General features: G+C 46.3%; 1 protein-coding gene across 1 annotated transcript; it reads right to left on the bottom strand.

The window, feature by feature from the left end:
* Positions 1-808: 808 nt before the first annotated feature.
* Positions 809-14039, bottom strand: foxj1b (forkhead box J1b). The gene is made up of 3 exons (XM_051933806.1): positions 13830-14039; positions 11130-11850; positions 809-4127 (listed from the first exon to the last, which is right to left on the bottom strand). The coding sequence occupies exons 2-3, from the start codon at positions 11706-11708 to the stop codon at positions 3234-3236; spliced, it is 1473 nt and encodes a 490-aa protein (XP_051789766.1). The 5' UTR covers positions 11709-11850; positions 13830-14039; the 3' UTR covers positions 809-3233.
* Between the last annotated feature and the right edge of the window lie 1219 nt (positions 14040-15258).

Raw genomic sequence — 15258 nt, 5'->3', positions numbered from 1 at the left:
TCACCTCCCTGACTAAGGCCCTTCTCCACTGATCGCTCAGTTTAGATGGCCGGCCAGCTCTAGGAAGAGTCCTGGTGGTTTCAAACTTCTTCCACTTACGGATGATGGAGGCCACTGTGCTCATTGGGACCTTCAAAGCAGCAGAAATTTTTCTGTAACCTTCCCCAGATTTGTGCCTCAAGACAATCCTGTCTCAGAGGTCTACAGACAATTCCTTTGACTTCATGCTTGGTTTGTGCTCTGACATGAACTGTCAACTGTGGGACCTTCTATAGACAGGTGTGTGCCTTTCCAAATCATGTCCAGTCAACTGAATTTACCACAGGTGGACTCCAATGAAGCTGCAGAAACATCTCAAGGATGATCAGGGGAAACAGGAGGCACCTGAGCTCAATTCTGAGCTTCATGGCAAAGGCTGTGAATACTTATGTACATGTGATTTCTCAATTTTTTTATTTTTAATAAATTTGCAAAAATCTCAAGTAAACTTTTTTCACGTTGTCATTATGGGGTGTTGTGTGTAGAATTCTGAGGAAAAAAATGAATTGAATCCATTTTGGAATAAGGCTGTAACATAACAAAATGTGGACAAAGTGATGAAGCGCTGGGAATACTTTCCAGATGCACTGCAGATAGATAGATAGATAGATAGATAGATAGATAGATAGATAGATAGATAGATAGATAGATAGATAGATAGATAGATAGACTCCCATGGTGGTCCCTAACAGGCTTTCTGCCAGTGGACCCCTTGTGTGACACTCACACACTCACACGACTGCCACACAAACCCTCAAGACTCAGAGGCTTCTTTGATTTATTCGTTTATTAAACTTCATTTCATTTTTCTCGTTTGTCAAACCAAAATCCCAGTAAGTCCATTTGAACACACGATGCCCACACTCAATGTGGGCACCGGACGCCCACTGTCAAGCGTCCAGCAAGGCATTGCCTTTCAGCAGCTCCATTTGAACCTTACGGTCAGTACAGTCTCTGAGCAGAAGAGAAAGTCCATTAGGTCATTTGGTCAGGCTAACTGAAGGGAGGATATGAAGAGTCCACCAGCAGACTGACAGAAGTGCCCGCTGTTTCCTTCTCAGCTCCCCCTACAGGACAGGATGAGCACTCAGCACCTCAGCCAGTAAACTTTAGTCCAAGCTGCCCAAGTGGCCACCTGTCTGATCCACTTTAAACAATCGACCTTCATTACAATTATTAGGCCACAGGATGACCACTTCAATAATATTAACAATAATAATAATTATTATAATAATAACATTACTTATTAAGTACTTCTTTTCAACACAGTTGTCTTCAGCCATAAACATCTCTTCTGGACATTCTGGTCCCAATGTGGCCAACTGGCCTTCCTTCACTTTTTATAAAAGTTGTGCAATCAGAGCAGTTCATGAGTGTGACAGTCCCAGTAAAGTGACCACCCTAAAATGTAGGAGACCAGCCCAGCATCCTCGAGAGCTTCGTCTTCACCCCTCACACCTCACACAGTCCAGGAGGACAGACGGACAAGACACAAGGGGCTATCTCTCTGAATGGACAGAAAGACAACCGCACACAAAGAGGCAGAGGGCGGCCTTCTGGTGGACAGATGGACAGGCAGAGCAGGCAGCAGCATGACTGACCCAATGGGTTATGAAGCATCCATCAGGGTAGACAGACAGACAGACAGACAGACAGACAGACAGGAACTCTTTGTTATTTCAATGGACAGACAGGCAGACGGATTTTTAATGTTCGCTGTTACTTTTCTAAGCAGCAGACAGGTGGACAGACACTCAACCCTTACTATTCTTCTTCTGAAGGACAGACAGACAGACAGACATACAGACAGACACTGAGCATTTGCTGTTATTCTTAGGACAGACCGCCACAAAAGCCAAGTCTGAACATTTGATGGTGCTTCTTAGGACGAGACAGACAGACAGACAGACAAATGCTGTTAAGGATCTGTCAGACAGACGGACAAACTGAGTTTTTAATGCTAGTTTATAGTAAAGACAAACAGACAGACAGACCAGTGGAAATTTTTCAGTCGGACAGACAGACAGACTTAGGGTTTATGCTATTATATTCAGGACAGACAAACAGACACTGAATTCAGGTGGTTATTTCTTATGACACACAGACAGAGGCTAAATACTGGTTGTTACTGATCAATCAGACAGACAGACAGACAGACAGACGCTGAATTCCTACTCTTATTGATCAATCAGACAGGAAGACAGACAGACACACTGACTCTGGGCTTTTCTATTATAGGCAGACTGACAAATAGACAGACAGCTAGACAGACAGACAGATGGACAGGTAAATGGGCAGACGGATAGACAGGACAGATAGAAGGACAGAGGGACAGGTGCTCAGTTCCTGCTGTCATTGCTCAGTCAGACGGACAGACTTTGGGTTTCTGCTATTATTTTCCAGGCCAGACAGACAGACACCCATAGAGAAGCAGATGCCCAGTTCCTGCTGGTGTAGCACAATTAGACAGACGAGCAGACGGACAGATGGACAGACAGACAGACAGACAGACAGACAGACAGACAGACAGACAGACAGACAGACAGACAGACAGACAGACAGACAGACAGACAATCCCCGATGCCATTTCTTCTCTCACACAGCCCTGCTGCTCAGCTCCCGCCGCTCCACCTCAGTCATTCAGACAGACACACAGAGACCACATATGAGTTCCTCTCCCACCCTGGCACTCGTGTAAACAGCGCACTTCTGACTCGGTGGCGGTGGGCGGGGTGAGTGTGTGACACAACCCCAAGCCCCTCCCACCACCAGGTGCCACTGTCCTCCCTACAGTCTCAATGACGATGATAGCCAGAGGAGCAGGAGGAGATGATGGTGTGGGTAGGAGGTCAGCCATCGCCCATCCAAATGCCTTCCCCCAATAAGCCGGTGGTCTGCCATCCCCCCCGCCACATTCTCAAAGTGTCACGTGCATGTGACAGGCACTCTGGCTTTGTGACAGGCCTGTCTTATGGTGTTTTTTAATATCATCCTCAGCTGCTGGACCTCAAAAGTCCACGGGGTGGTGGTGGGGGGTGGGCGTTGGGGGTCATCAGATCAAGAAGGCCTCCATAGATTTGCAGGTACAAAAAAAATCCACGTGAAAATAAACTGGAGCAACACAGCGTAAGATGCTAATATAGCAAAACTTCAGTCTGAGTCCCTGCCAAGGAGATCGAGGTGACAGGGGGGTGTCACAGGTAGGCTTCGACGCGCTCCCAGTGCTGCAGCTCGTTGTAGAAGCTCTCACAGAAATTAAAGTTCTGCTCGAAACTCACATTCATGGCCTGCGCCTCCTCCTTGACCTCCTCCCATGGGTGGCGCTGCTGAGCATCCGGGAAGAACGTGAATTCCTCAAAATGCTGGGGCACATACTGGAATAAGCCAGCGTTGGCCGAGGGGGCAGGAGCGCCGCTGACCTCGCTGAAGCCGCACTGCTGCTCTGCCCCGCCAATACCCGCGCCACTGTTGCTGCCGCACCACTTGGCAGCCGGACTGATGTGGCGTCCCTGCACAGTTAGGTCCAGATCACAGCCCAGAGAGCTGAGGGCAGCGTTAATGTCCAAGTCCTCAAAGTTGCTGCCATTGCTGTTGAAGACGTCGTCAAAAATGGACGCCCAGTCGAAATCCCCCTTGAGGGCTTCCATCTCCTTGACCTCGGGGGCCAGCAGTGGAGACTTGGAGCCCCGCGCCACCTTTGCACTCCTCTTGGGCGAGGGCTGCTTGCGCTTGCTGCCCACCCGGTGTGCCTCTACTGGTGGGCTGTAGATGCTCGGTTGGTTGTGGTGGACGTGCTGAGCTCCGGACATGTGAGGCAGGGCCATCACCGACGCCTGCCGGCCAACCGGCTGCTGGGGGTAAACGTTGGCTGGGGGGCTGTAGGAAACTTCCGGAATAGGAGACATCTTGCTTTGCCGCTGAGTGTTGAAATGCGTGGCCGGCATGCGTCTCCTTTTGAAGACCCCGTTGACAAACATGTCAGAGTACTGTGGGTCGATCTGCCAAAAGCCCCCCTTGCCAGGCTCGTCCTTCTGCCGCGGGACCTTCATGAAGCACTTGTTAAGTGACAGGTTGTGCCGAATGGAGTTCTGAAATGAAACAAATGAAAACACAGAGCATTAGCCCAGTCAGTGGGATTTAAACACCCATGGACCAAAAGACATGGCACCTGGCACTGCCCTCAAAGTGCCCACACTAAACCAGACAAAGCCTGAATTCATTCCTGCGTGGTCATCAGAAAAGATCTGACAGCTTTAAATTATGAAAATCAAACGCCATTCAGAAAAAAATACGCAGAAGCGGCTGATCCCCAATGAGAAGAAGGGGCAACAAGAGGATCGTGAGAGGGGCCTTACGGTGGAATGAGACGGGAGAAAGACTCAGTTTCGAAACCTACAGGCGAGGAAGACGAGGATGTGAGAGTCGAGACAACCCGGATGGGACAAGAACTGAGCCAAGATGGGCCGAGGAGCTGCCCCAAGACTGGCCACGGGTTCAAAATCTCAGTTTGTCAGCTGTTCACGTGCACAGACTGCACAATTACAGGAATTCGCACACACACACACACACACATGCGTGTTTACATGTTTGCCTTATTTTTTTTTTTTAAGGTAGGTGGCAAAATAAAAAAAAAACTGTTTTGACGAGAACAAGCCGTTCAGTCCGCTGCAGCTCACCGACTCCTGTAGTCAGCTAATGAGCTGAGATTTGCAGGTCCCCGAAGGTGCTGCGCTCCTTGTGGCTGTGCGTCCGCGTGTGGCTCTTACGAAACGTGTTTTTGCGCCTGACTTACAGGTTGGATGCGCTTTGTTCCAAAAGGTTCTTTTTAACATGAATGTGTGTGTTTTCCTCGTATCTAGTTCAGCATCTGCACTTGCTTTGTTAAGTGTTCGGATTATTATCCCTGATTATTTGACGGGCGTCTTTATACGGGACGACTTACAACAGTCCAGACACAATTGGTTCCATGTCTTTTGTTTTTTTTCCAGTTAGTGCACAGACAGGTGAAGTGACTCGCTCGTGGTCACACATGTCTCAGTAGTGGGATTGGGACCGTCCACCTCAGAGACCTAGATCGTATTTTGTGGTTATTATGAAAGGCGCTATATAAAGATACATTGATTGATTGAATGACTGATTGATTGATGGGCAGCGCTGCTGCTTTTGGGGGCTTTCTTGTTCATTTTGTGCTCTGACAGGTCATGTGACTCGCTCATGGAGTGACGGTAATTGGACTTGAGTTAACAACCCCTGGGTTCAAATCCTATTTTATTGTCACTGTGAAAGGCACTATATAAAAATACTTTTATTGATTCATTGATTTATGGACAACACTGCTGCTTTTAGTGGCTTTCTTGTTCATTTTCAGGTGACAGGTGAAGTGACTCGCTCATTATCACACAGTGTCAGTAGCGGGATTTGGACCCACAATCTCAGTCTTTAAGATTGTACTTTGTGGTTATTGGGAAAGGTGCTATATAAAATACCTCGATTGATTGATTGATTGACTGATTGATTAATAGAGATATTAGAATACCTCACTGAAAACAAAGCCGACACTTTTGGGTGGCTTTTTTGTTAATTTTGTTCTGTTACCAATGAAGCGATTTGCTTATGGTCACACAGTGCCAGTAGCAGGTTTGAGCTCACAACGTTTGGGTTCAAATCATATTTTGTGGTCATTGTGAAAGGCACAATATACAAATCCTTTTATTGATTGATTGATCGATTGACTGATGGACAATGCCACTGCTTTTGGCATCTTTCCTATTAATTTTGTTCCATGACAGGTGAAGTGACTTGCTCATGATCACATAGTGTCAGTAGTGGGATTTGGACCCACAACCTCAGTCTTCTAGATTTTATTTTGAGGTTATTGTGAAAGGCTAAGTCCTCCTTAATAAAAAGGATAAGCGACTGTCTATCTGTCTGTGTGTCTATCCAGTTGCTATGTCTCTGTCACTCCCAAAGATGATGCATCACAAAGATTTGTAGTAATAAAATGCATTACATTTCTCATTCCAACAGATGGCACATTGCAAAGATTTGCAGTAATAAAATGCATTGCATTTGTCATTCCAACAGATGGTGTATCACAAAGATTTGTATTAACAAAATGCATTGCATTTGTCATTCCAACAAATGGCGCATCACAAAGATTTGTATTAATAAAATGCATTGCATTTGTCGTTCCAACAGATGGTGCATCACAAAGATTTGTATTAATAAAATGCATTGTATTTGTCATTCCAACAGATGGTGCATCACAAAGATTTGTATTAATAAAATGCATTGCATTTGTCATTCCAACAAATGGTTCATCACAAAGATTTGTATTAATAAAATGCATTGCATTTGTCATTTCAACAGATGGTGCATCACAAAGATTTGTATTAATAAAATGCATTGCATTTGTCATTCCAACCAATGGCGCATCACAAAGATTTGTATTAATAAAATGCATTGCATTTGTCATTCCAACAAATGGTGCATCACAAAGATTTGTATTAATAAAATGCATTGCATTTTTCATTCCAACAGATGGCGCATCCCAAACATTAACCTTGCTTTTGTGAATCCCATATCAAATGGCATATAAGAGAGAGACACACATTGAATGGTGCACGGCACACAATAACACTGAGGTCTACATTGATCATGTGGAATTGAGTCCATCTTAGATGGGTAGCACAGCTAATATGAAAATACTTTCATTAATTGATTGATTGATTGATTGATTGATTAAATTGAGATTTTAGGATACCTTGCTGAAAACAATACCACTGCTTTTAGGAGGCTTTTTTGTTCATTGTGTTCTGTTACAGGTGAAGTGACTGGCTCTTGGTCACATACAGTGGTGTCAGTAGTGGGATTTGAACCCACCACATCAGGGTTCAAATTGCATTTTGTGATCGAGGTGAATGGTACTATATGAAAATCATTTTATTGGTTGATCGATTTATTTATGGAGAATTTAGAATCCCACTGCTTTTTTGGGGTGGGGTGGGGTGTTCATTTTCTTCTGTTCCAGGTGAAGTGACTTCATCATGGTCACATAGTGTCAGTAGTGGGATTTGAACTGACAACCTCAGGGTCCTAGATTGTATTTTGTGGTCATTATGAGAGGTGCTATATAAAAATAATTGTATTGATTGATTGATGAAGATTTTGAAAACAATATCGCTGCTCTGGGGGTTTTTGTTCATTTTGTTACACTCGCTCGCATTTTTTGACGCCAAAATCGACTCCGTTCTCAAATCTCGCTCCCAGTCGGAATCTTTGGAAGGCTACATTCTCCGTCGTGTTTTTCTTCAAGTCAAGGTCGGCGTTTCATTGTAATTGTGGATCCGTGCTGTCAAACAACGAGCGACAGTAAATGCAAATTCCGCGGATTGGGCTTTCAAATTATGGCAGCGCGTGGAAGGCGCTGCCCTTGAAGAGCCCCGCGTCGCCGCTGCGCTGCCCTGCGCTCCCCAGCGCGTCACTCGCGGCGCTCAACCAAGATGTACGGCGAAGGGCAGCCTCGAGTAAATTACACATTTGCATATCAATTCAGCTTTGACGATTAAAGTGGCCTCTTGAACGGCAATTAATTTATTCATAATTATCAGACGAGTCAAGGAACGGAGGGGGTGGCGAGGTGGTGGGGGGGGGGGCTGTTACTATCCTAGAAAATAAAGCGTGTGTGTAGCGGCTGTACGCACGACCGTCACCCGCAGCTGGCAATGTCGCGTCAGGTCAGGACTGCGTGCGCGTGTCACTTGTGTTATGGGTGAGTGGGCGGGTGCAGCACCAAGTAAACCGGAATTAACAATCCATCTACCAAACCCAATTTATGGGGTGGGGGCTGGAGCCTAACCGAGCAAGCACTGGGTGCAAAGCAGGAGCAAACCCTGAGCAGGGCGCAAGTCCACCACACGCACGCGCGCATACACACACTTGTGCCAACTTAGCATTACAATGTTAAAGAATGTTAAATGTCGCACACACATCCTGGGTTCAAATCTGAGTCTGTGTCCCCACGTGCCTGCGTGTTTCTTTTTATTCGGATATTCCGGTTTTTCCTCTCACAGCCCCAAAAATGGCCTGGTTTATGATGAATGGAAAGCGGGGATGCGGGGATGCGGGTGCGCGCCCGAGTGGATCGGCTCCTGCTTTGCGCCCCGTGCTGCCTGGATAGGCTCCACCTCTAGCATTGCAGCAATGAGGGACAGAAGACAGCGAGGATGTGGGTGACACATTCCAGTACATTTTCTAAGGTAAGTGAGTCGCTTCCGTGGAGCTTTGCAGATTTTACAGAGCAGCCCTCGCCCAATGCCGTCTCCTCAGGAGCGTCAAGAGACGGCAAACTGAGTGAGCAAGAAAGGACATCAATGGCCGGCGAGCAGGGTAAGCCGTGTGAGCCACAAAGGGGTGTCTGGGATGTTGAGATGCTTGATTTCATCTTAAGAGGCTGTGAAAGGCGCTATATAGAATAAATGCTGGTTAATGGAATCACTCATTAGCAGTCAATTAAGTTCGTATTCACAGAGTGAGCTGTAGAAATTTTTAGATAATTAAATATGGTGATTTGTTGGCTACGCTTCTTACTTTAATTCTTAATGATTTGCATATTTCTAATGATGACAAGTGTGGTCAGTTTGACCGACCACCCAAAAATTAAACCACTGGCTCAATTTCTAGGCTGAAGACCCTAACAGTGGTGAGCACAATCGCATTTATGTCGAATTCATAGGATAAACACAAGGCACCCTGATGTCCACACCTGGTCCTCACTTAGTCTTATATAGCGCCTTTCACTCGTGTAACACTTGTGCCCTCTCCGTTGTGTAAAAAAGTTAATGTCAAATCTCCACACACCTCGCGCTCAGCCGTATATAGCGTCTTTCACTCTAAGAGACCTTGGGTCAACTTTTCACATAACAGACGAGGTTGAAGTGTTAATGTCACGTTATCGTGCATGATACAGGCCCGGGGCACGGGAGGGGGTGACGGGTGTCCGGTTCCTCTGACCGGCGGAGTCGAGTTGCTTTCGTGACTGCCTGCCCTGCTCCGCTGATAATCCCCCCTTTTCTTTTTCTTTCTTTCTTTTTTTCTTTTCCGATGTCAAACGGGATGAGCGCCATCGGAGGCTGCAAAGCTCAATTGCAATTAGTGTCACGCACCCCCCTCGGGCCCCTATCAGCTTACACTTATTCGGTTTCGGTTACAAAAGAGTACCGGGAAAGGTGCAAAAAAGCCTAATTAAGAACGGGGGTCATCCATCATAAAATGTTAACGCGGCGACGGAATGGGCACAGTGAGACGACGCCCCCCGGACTGTGGATTGTGTGGCCAAACGAGCCGAATGGAGCAGCCGCCCCTCATAAGTGGTTAGAAAAGACAAACGACCGTCACACGAGCCTCCTGTCAAAGCCGCAGTTCGCACCAGTAGGGTTTGTGACACTGCAATGGTAATTAAAAGTCGCTCTTACATAATTGTAACTGAATCATTACGTCATTACACGGAAACGGATTAATATTGTAAGCACTCTACCGGAATTGTTCCATGTGCTACCCTCCGTGTCTTTAACGTCACAACGCCGTTGGAAGATCGGCTCGGTCCCTGCCGCTCGGGTTGTTAAATGGCGCTAACTGTTGCTGTGCCATCGCTCGGCCCCTCATTGCCGTGAGCGCGTTGTGTCCTCAGGCCTCGCGTATGCAAGCAGGGCGTCAAATGGGGGTCCTGTGTCTTTAAGAAGGTGAACCTGCCGCGAGTCAGTCACCTGTCCGCCGTGAGGATTTCATGACCCAAACCCCCGCCCCCTACCTCGACTCACACCTGTTCAGGCGCCTTCTCTGTGGAGCGCAGCGCGGCTGATGAATTTTTAACCGTAAATGAAGGAGAGGCGATGGAAAACATCTGGCAACCAGAAAAAGGGGAACAGATAAGATAGATAGATAGATAGATAGATAGATAGATAGATAGATAGATAGATAGATAGATAGATAGAAAAGGTGATATAAAGTAATTGTAGATATATTAAAAAGATAAATGTGAAAGGTGCTATACAATATATATATAAACAGACGGAAGCAAAAGGCTCTATATAATATATAGACAGATGTGAAAGGCGCTATAAATAAATTCAGATACATGAACACAGATACATGTGAAATGTGCCATACAAAAGATACTTAGACTGATATGAAAGGCGCGATAGATAGATAGATAGATAGATAGATAGATAGATAGATAGATAGATAGATAGATAGATAGATAGGCATGAAAGGCGCTATATAATCGATAGATAGATAGATAGATAGATAGATAGATAGATAGATAGATAGATAGATAGAAAAGGTGATATAAAATAATTGTAGTTATATTAAAAAGATAAATGTGAAAGGTGCTATACAATATATATATAAACAGATGGATGCAAAAGGCTCTATATAACATATAGATAGATGTGAAAGGCGCTATAAATAAATTTAGACACATGAACACAGACACATGTGAAATGTGCCATACAAAAGATACTTAGACTGATATGAAAGGCGTGATAGATAGATAGATAGATAGATAGATAGATAGATAGATAGATAGATAGATAGATAGATAGATAGGCATGAAAGGCACTATATAATAGATAGATAGATGAAAAATGGAGATATAAAAACATTTAAATGGGAAAGGTGCTCTACAGTAGATCGGATAAGGAACACTGTAAGATTAATGCAGATTCATTAAAGAGATCGCTGTGAAAGGCACTATATGACAGACTGATCGAGGGCAGGCAGTGTACAGTACTGCAATGGTTAAAGCTTTGCATTTCCAGCTCTGAGGTCGGGTGAGACCCCAAGCAGTCACTTCGCCTGTCTGTGCTCCAGATTACACAGATATGTGAAAGGCACTATATAACAGATAGACAGAGTCGCATTGTTTCCCGTTCTTTCCTCTATGAATCCATCGCCCTGTGCTCAGCCCACCCCTGAATAAACTCAAATACACACACAGACTCTCTCTCTCTCTCACACACACACACACACACACACACACACACACACACACACACCTCGCACACGCTGGAATCTGCGGCTGCGCTCACCTGCCAGCTGGGCTCGGCGTGCCGGTAGTAGCAGAAGTTCTCGGTGATCCAGTTGTAGATGGCCGACAGGGTGATTTTGGTCTTCTTGCTGGCTTGCATGGCCATGCAGATGAGGGTGGCATACGAGTAGGGCGGCTTGACCTGCGGGTTCGTCTTGTAGTCGATCTCCTCGGGCGGGCTCAGCGGCGCGGTTGTCGCCGAATGGCCCACTTGCTGGCTCACATAGCAGCCGGACGGGACGCCCCCCGATGTCGAGGCGGACACCGGGTTGCCCAGTCGAACCGGCATGCCCGTGGAGGCCGTGTCTCCTGCCGGGGGGCTGGCCGGGGCATCGGCGCCCTGCCGCTGGAGATGCTTCTGGTGGAAGGGGTTAAGCAGCTGGTGCTGGGGGTGCAAGTGCGAGCTGGGTGGTCGCTCGAGGTTTGCGCTGAGGATGGAGAAGTCCTGCAGCCACTGCAGGCTGGTCAGGCTGTCGTCCAAGTTCACCGAGCCGTTGACGTTGTCCTGGTCTTCGGGATGCAGCAGCATCCACTTTTCTTTGAACCTGTTGGCAATCTCCGGGCTCGTCAGGACGGGCATTCTCCCTCAGCGGGTGAGTCCCCTGCCAGTCGGTGCCAAGGACAATACAAAAAGAAAAGGAGGACTCCGTAAAAAAACCGAATCCCCGGCTTGAATCTTTGAGTCTCCGTGGGGCAGAAAGGGAATCTCTTGAGTGTTTCACCTGCTGAGAGACAACAGAAGTACAAACATGAAGATGTCCGCAATCAGCAAAGTGACAAAAAAAAAGAGAGCTGACATCGCGCGCGGCTTCCACCCGCTCGCTCCACCGGACGGAGACCCTTCGGGGCTGCCAGGAGCCCAAGCGCCATGCAAGCAACTGACCCGACGTGCACGCGCACAGTGCACCTGTAGGGCACGCGCAACGAGAAGCATTCAAAGCGAAATAAACGGAGCGCGCGAGCCTCGTGCTCCTCCATTTAGCACCCCCCCCTGTAAACAGTGAAGAGCCTTTGTGGGACTGGCGTCCCGGCCAGGACTGGACTTTGCATTTTGTGCCCACTGGCAGCGCCAATTCAAATATGGTAAAGGGGGTGTCTGGGGCATGGTATATAATAAAGACCGGTAAAAATCCAACAGGTGGAATATTCGGGGGCTTATCCCGAAAAATGATAACCAAAGGAGCCGGTTATGCCCAGCTTAGGCACCCTGTTTAAAAAAAAAAAAGCCTAAAGATGACTGACGCAATCGAATATTGAAACGGAGCTTAAAGCGGAGCAACTCGTCATTAAACGGCTCTAAATAACGGGAATGCAGCGAAACGAATCGTTTAAAATCAATATTTATATACAATTAAAAAAAAAGAAAAACTTATAGGGGCGAATAAGGCGGCTGCGGCCATTCGAATACACTGGCGGAAGCTATGAAGGGTTTAGCCCGACGCTTTCAATGGAATAAAAAGGAATAAGAAACACGAAACCTTTTCGCTTTAAATCCTAATGATGGAAAAATACTCAACGCCGCGATTATAAATATTGTATATGCGTATTTAACCAGGGCTCGGCCCCTTAAAGACTTCACATATACTTACATCATAAATAAGGCTAAGGGTATAGATATAGACGTTTACAAGTAATAAGACAGTATATGTAGAGAGGCAGTGTGGCGCAGCGGTTAAGGCTCCGGACTGTGTGCAGTGAGATATTCACAATCTAAATCAATCCAACAATTGTTATTCTTATATAGCGCCTTTCGCCAGGACCACAAAATGCAATCGATAGGACCCCGAGGGGGGTCTCAACACCCAAGAGCGCCGAGTCTCGTTTTACTTATAAAGGCACCCTAACATGGGGAATTGGGGGTCAGGTATGCAGGCGTTGTGGTTAAGGCTTTCAACATCAGACCCCTGAGATTGTGGGTTGAAATCCCACTGCTGGCACTGTGTGACCCTGAGATGAAGTCACTTCACCTGCCTGCACTCAAAATGAAAATAAATAAATAAAAATAAAACGAGAGAAATGGAAACCAATTGTACACACAACCAATAAGACACTACTCGCATACCGTGAAGTAGTCCGTACACCCCATTAGTTAATAATCTCCTATCTTTGGCTCTGCCGCCTGATATTTTGACAAGTAAATGCGCGCTTGTTCCGTAATTTTAATTCGTTTTGGACATAAATTCGAATAAATTCGCGAATTTCTTGAATTAATTAAAAGGAAGGACGGGCTCATCCGCCCCAAAGATACACTTTCTGATTCGGTATGACGGCCAAAAGCACAAGCGCCACTTTGTCGCGTTATAAAACATTAAAAAAAAACGAAGTGACAAATGCAGGAGACGACGCTGCTGTTCTGCGTTTTGAAAACTTTAACAGATCAGCGATCGCCTCGACGTCAGGCTGTCATGAAGTTCTGACATGTTTGTTATCCCCCTTCGTGTTCTTCGTGCGATCTGCGACTAACCCGAGTCCATCGGTGCCATTGACACTCGCGTTTCGTGCTCTCCCTGGCTGTTTCATCACTTCGACCCCCCTAACCTCCCCTCTCCACTCGAGTGCTGAGCATCCCTGTAGAGTTGACCCCCCCCGCACGACCCGCACCGTCGGACCTGTTGCTCTCCGCTACAAGGCGTTCACCCGGCGGCTTTTTTCCCCTCGGGTCTCCCCGCGCTGCGCTGATAGCTGATCGATGCACACTGACCTGCTGCAGCCGACGAGGGAGCGCGGAGTTTCAACGAGCGCCGGCGAAAAAGTCCGTGCAGGATCAGCAGACGAGCGCGTTATCCAAAGTCAGCTTTAGGGGTGCCGGAGTCCGCCGAGTGCTGCCGATGGTAAATCCATGTGAAATCTGGGGACAGTCAGAAGGGAATACAGCACAAGAACTGTGACATTGCCTTTTTTTAGTTCTGCCAGGGGGCTTTAATGGCCCTTTAAACAGATCGCAGGGCTCTGATTGGCTCCCTGGTTTCCAGGTTTCACCTTTCTCTGCTCCCAGTGACGCCTGCAACGGAGAGCTGTGCCCTCCGGCTCTTAGGGATTGGCGGAAAAGAGCGAGCCCGGGGCTGAAACGAATGAGGCGTCGGGGACCAGCGGGGGCGGACTGCGGTGCGAGGACCGCCGCTCACTTCACGCTGGGGGAGTTCAACAGCAACTTCGAAGACGGGCTTTATCCCGGAACTGAGCCCCCAAACAAGTTAAGGGGCGCAGTAGACGTAAGCCTGTCATTCGGTCGATGGATGAAAGCTGTAAAGCAAAAGTGTCGCGCGTGTAAATTGATTTTCTGGTTTTCAGTTCATCTATCTATCTATCTATTATATAGTGCCATCTATCTATCTATCTATCTATCTATCTATCTATCTATCTATCTATCTAAAGTGTCTTTTCGTTTATTTTAACCATTGGATTAAATATTTTGCCCCCCGTCTCTAAACCGAGCCACCTGCACTCCAACGATTTATTAATTCGGCTGTGGGGCGAGGAGACACACAACTAACACGTATATAGCACCTTTCTAATTATAGCCTCTTATTTTCATTTTTTTTTTTTTTTGCGTAACTTCAACTCAAGCTACGTGACTTACTCTCAGTTTATAGCGGTAAGGGACACAACTGGCAACCTCGACTTTCAAGGTCCAGAAACTTGGCCGCTAGAGGGCAGCCTGCCAGAGTGTTTAGGAAATATGGACGGAGTCGCTCATCAACTTCCTGACCCCCTGAGTATCGAAAGCCCCGAGAACTCTGCAGCAGGGTGAAGAAGAGTGCTGATAGATAGATAGATAGATAGATAGATAGATAGATAGATAGATAGATAGATAGATAGATAGATAGATAGATAGATAGATAGATAGATAGATAGATAGATAGATAGAGAGTGAAAGGTGCTATATAATAGATAGATAGATAGATAGATAGATAGATAGATAGATAGATAGATAGATAGATAGATAGATAGATAGATAGAGTGAAAGGTGCTATATAATAGATAGATAGATAGATAGATAGATAGATAGATAGATAGATAGATAGATAGATAGATAGATAGATAGATAGATAGATAGATAGATAGATAGAGTGAAAGGTGCTATATAATAGATAGATAGATAGATAGATAGATAGATAGATAGATAGATA

Source organism: Erpetoichthys calabaricus, chromosome 11 (assembly GCF_900747795.2).
Source record: "Erpetoichthys calabaricus chromosome 11, fErpCal1.3, whole genome shotgun sequence".
NCBI lineage: Eukaryota > Metazoa > Chordata > Cladistia > Polypteriformes > Polypteridae > Erpetoichthys > Erpetoichthys calabaricus.
Note: the sequence above shows the minus strand (reverse complement) of the source record. Positions and strands in the feature narration are given on the sequence as shown.

Excerpts from the sequence above, each read along its gene's own strand:
- foxj1b (XM_051933806.1), bottom strand. The coding sequence starts at position 11,708 with ATGCCCGTCCTGACGAGCCCGGAGATTGCCAACAGGTTCAAAGAAAAG. Across the intron at positions 4,128-11,129 it reads ACGCCGAGCCCAGCTGGCAG|AACTCCATTCGGCACAACCT; the intron begins GTGAGCGCAGCC and ends GTTTCATTTCAG.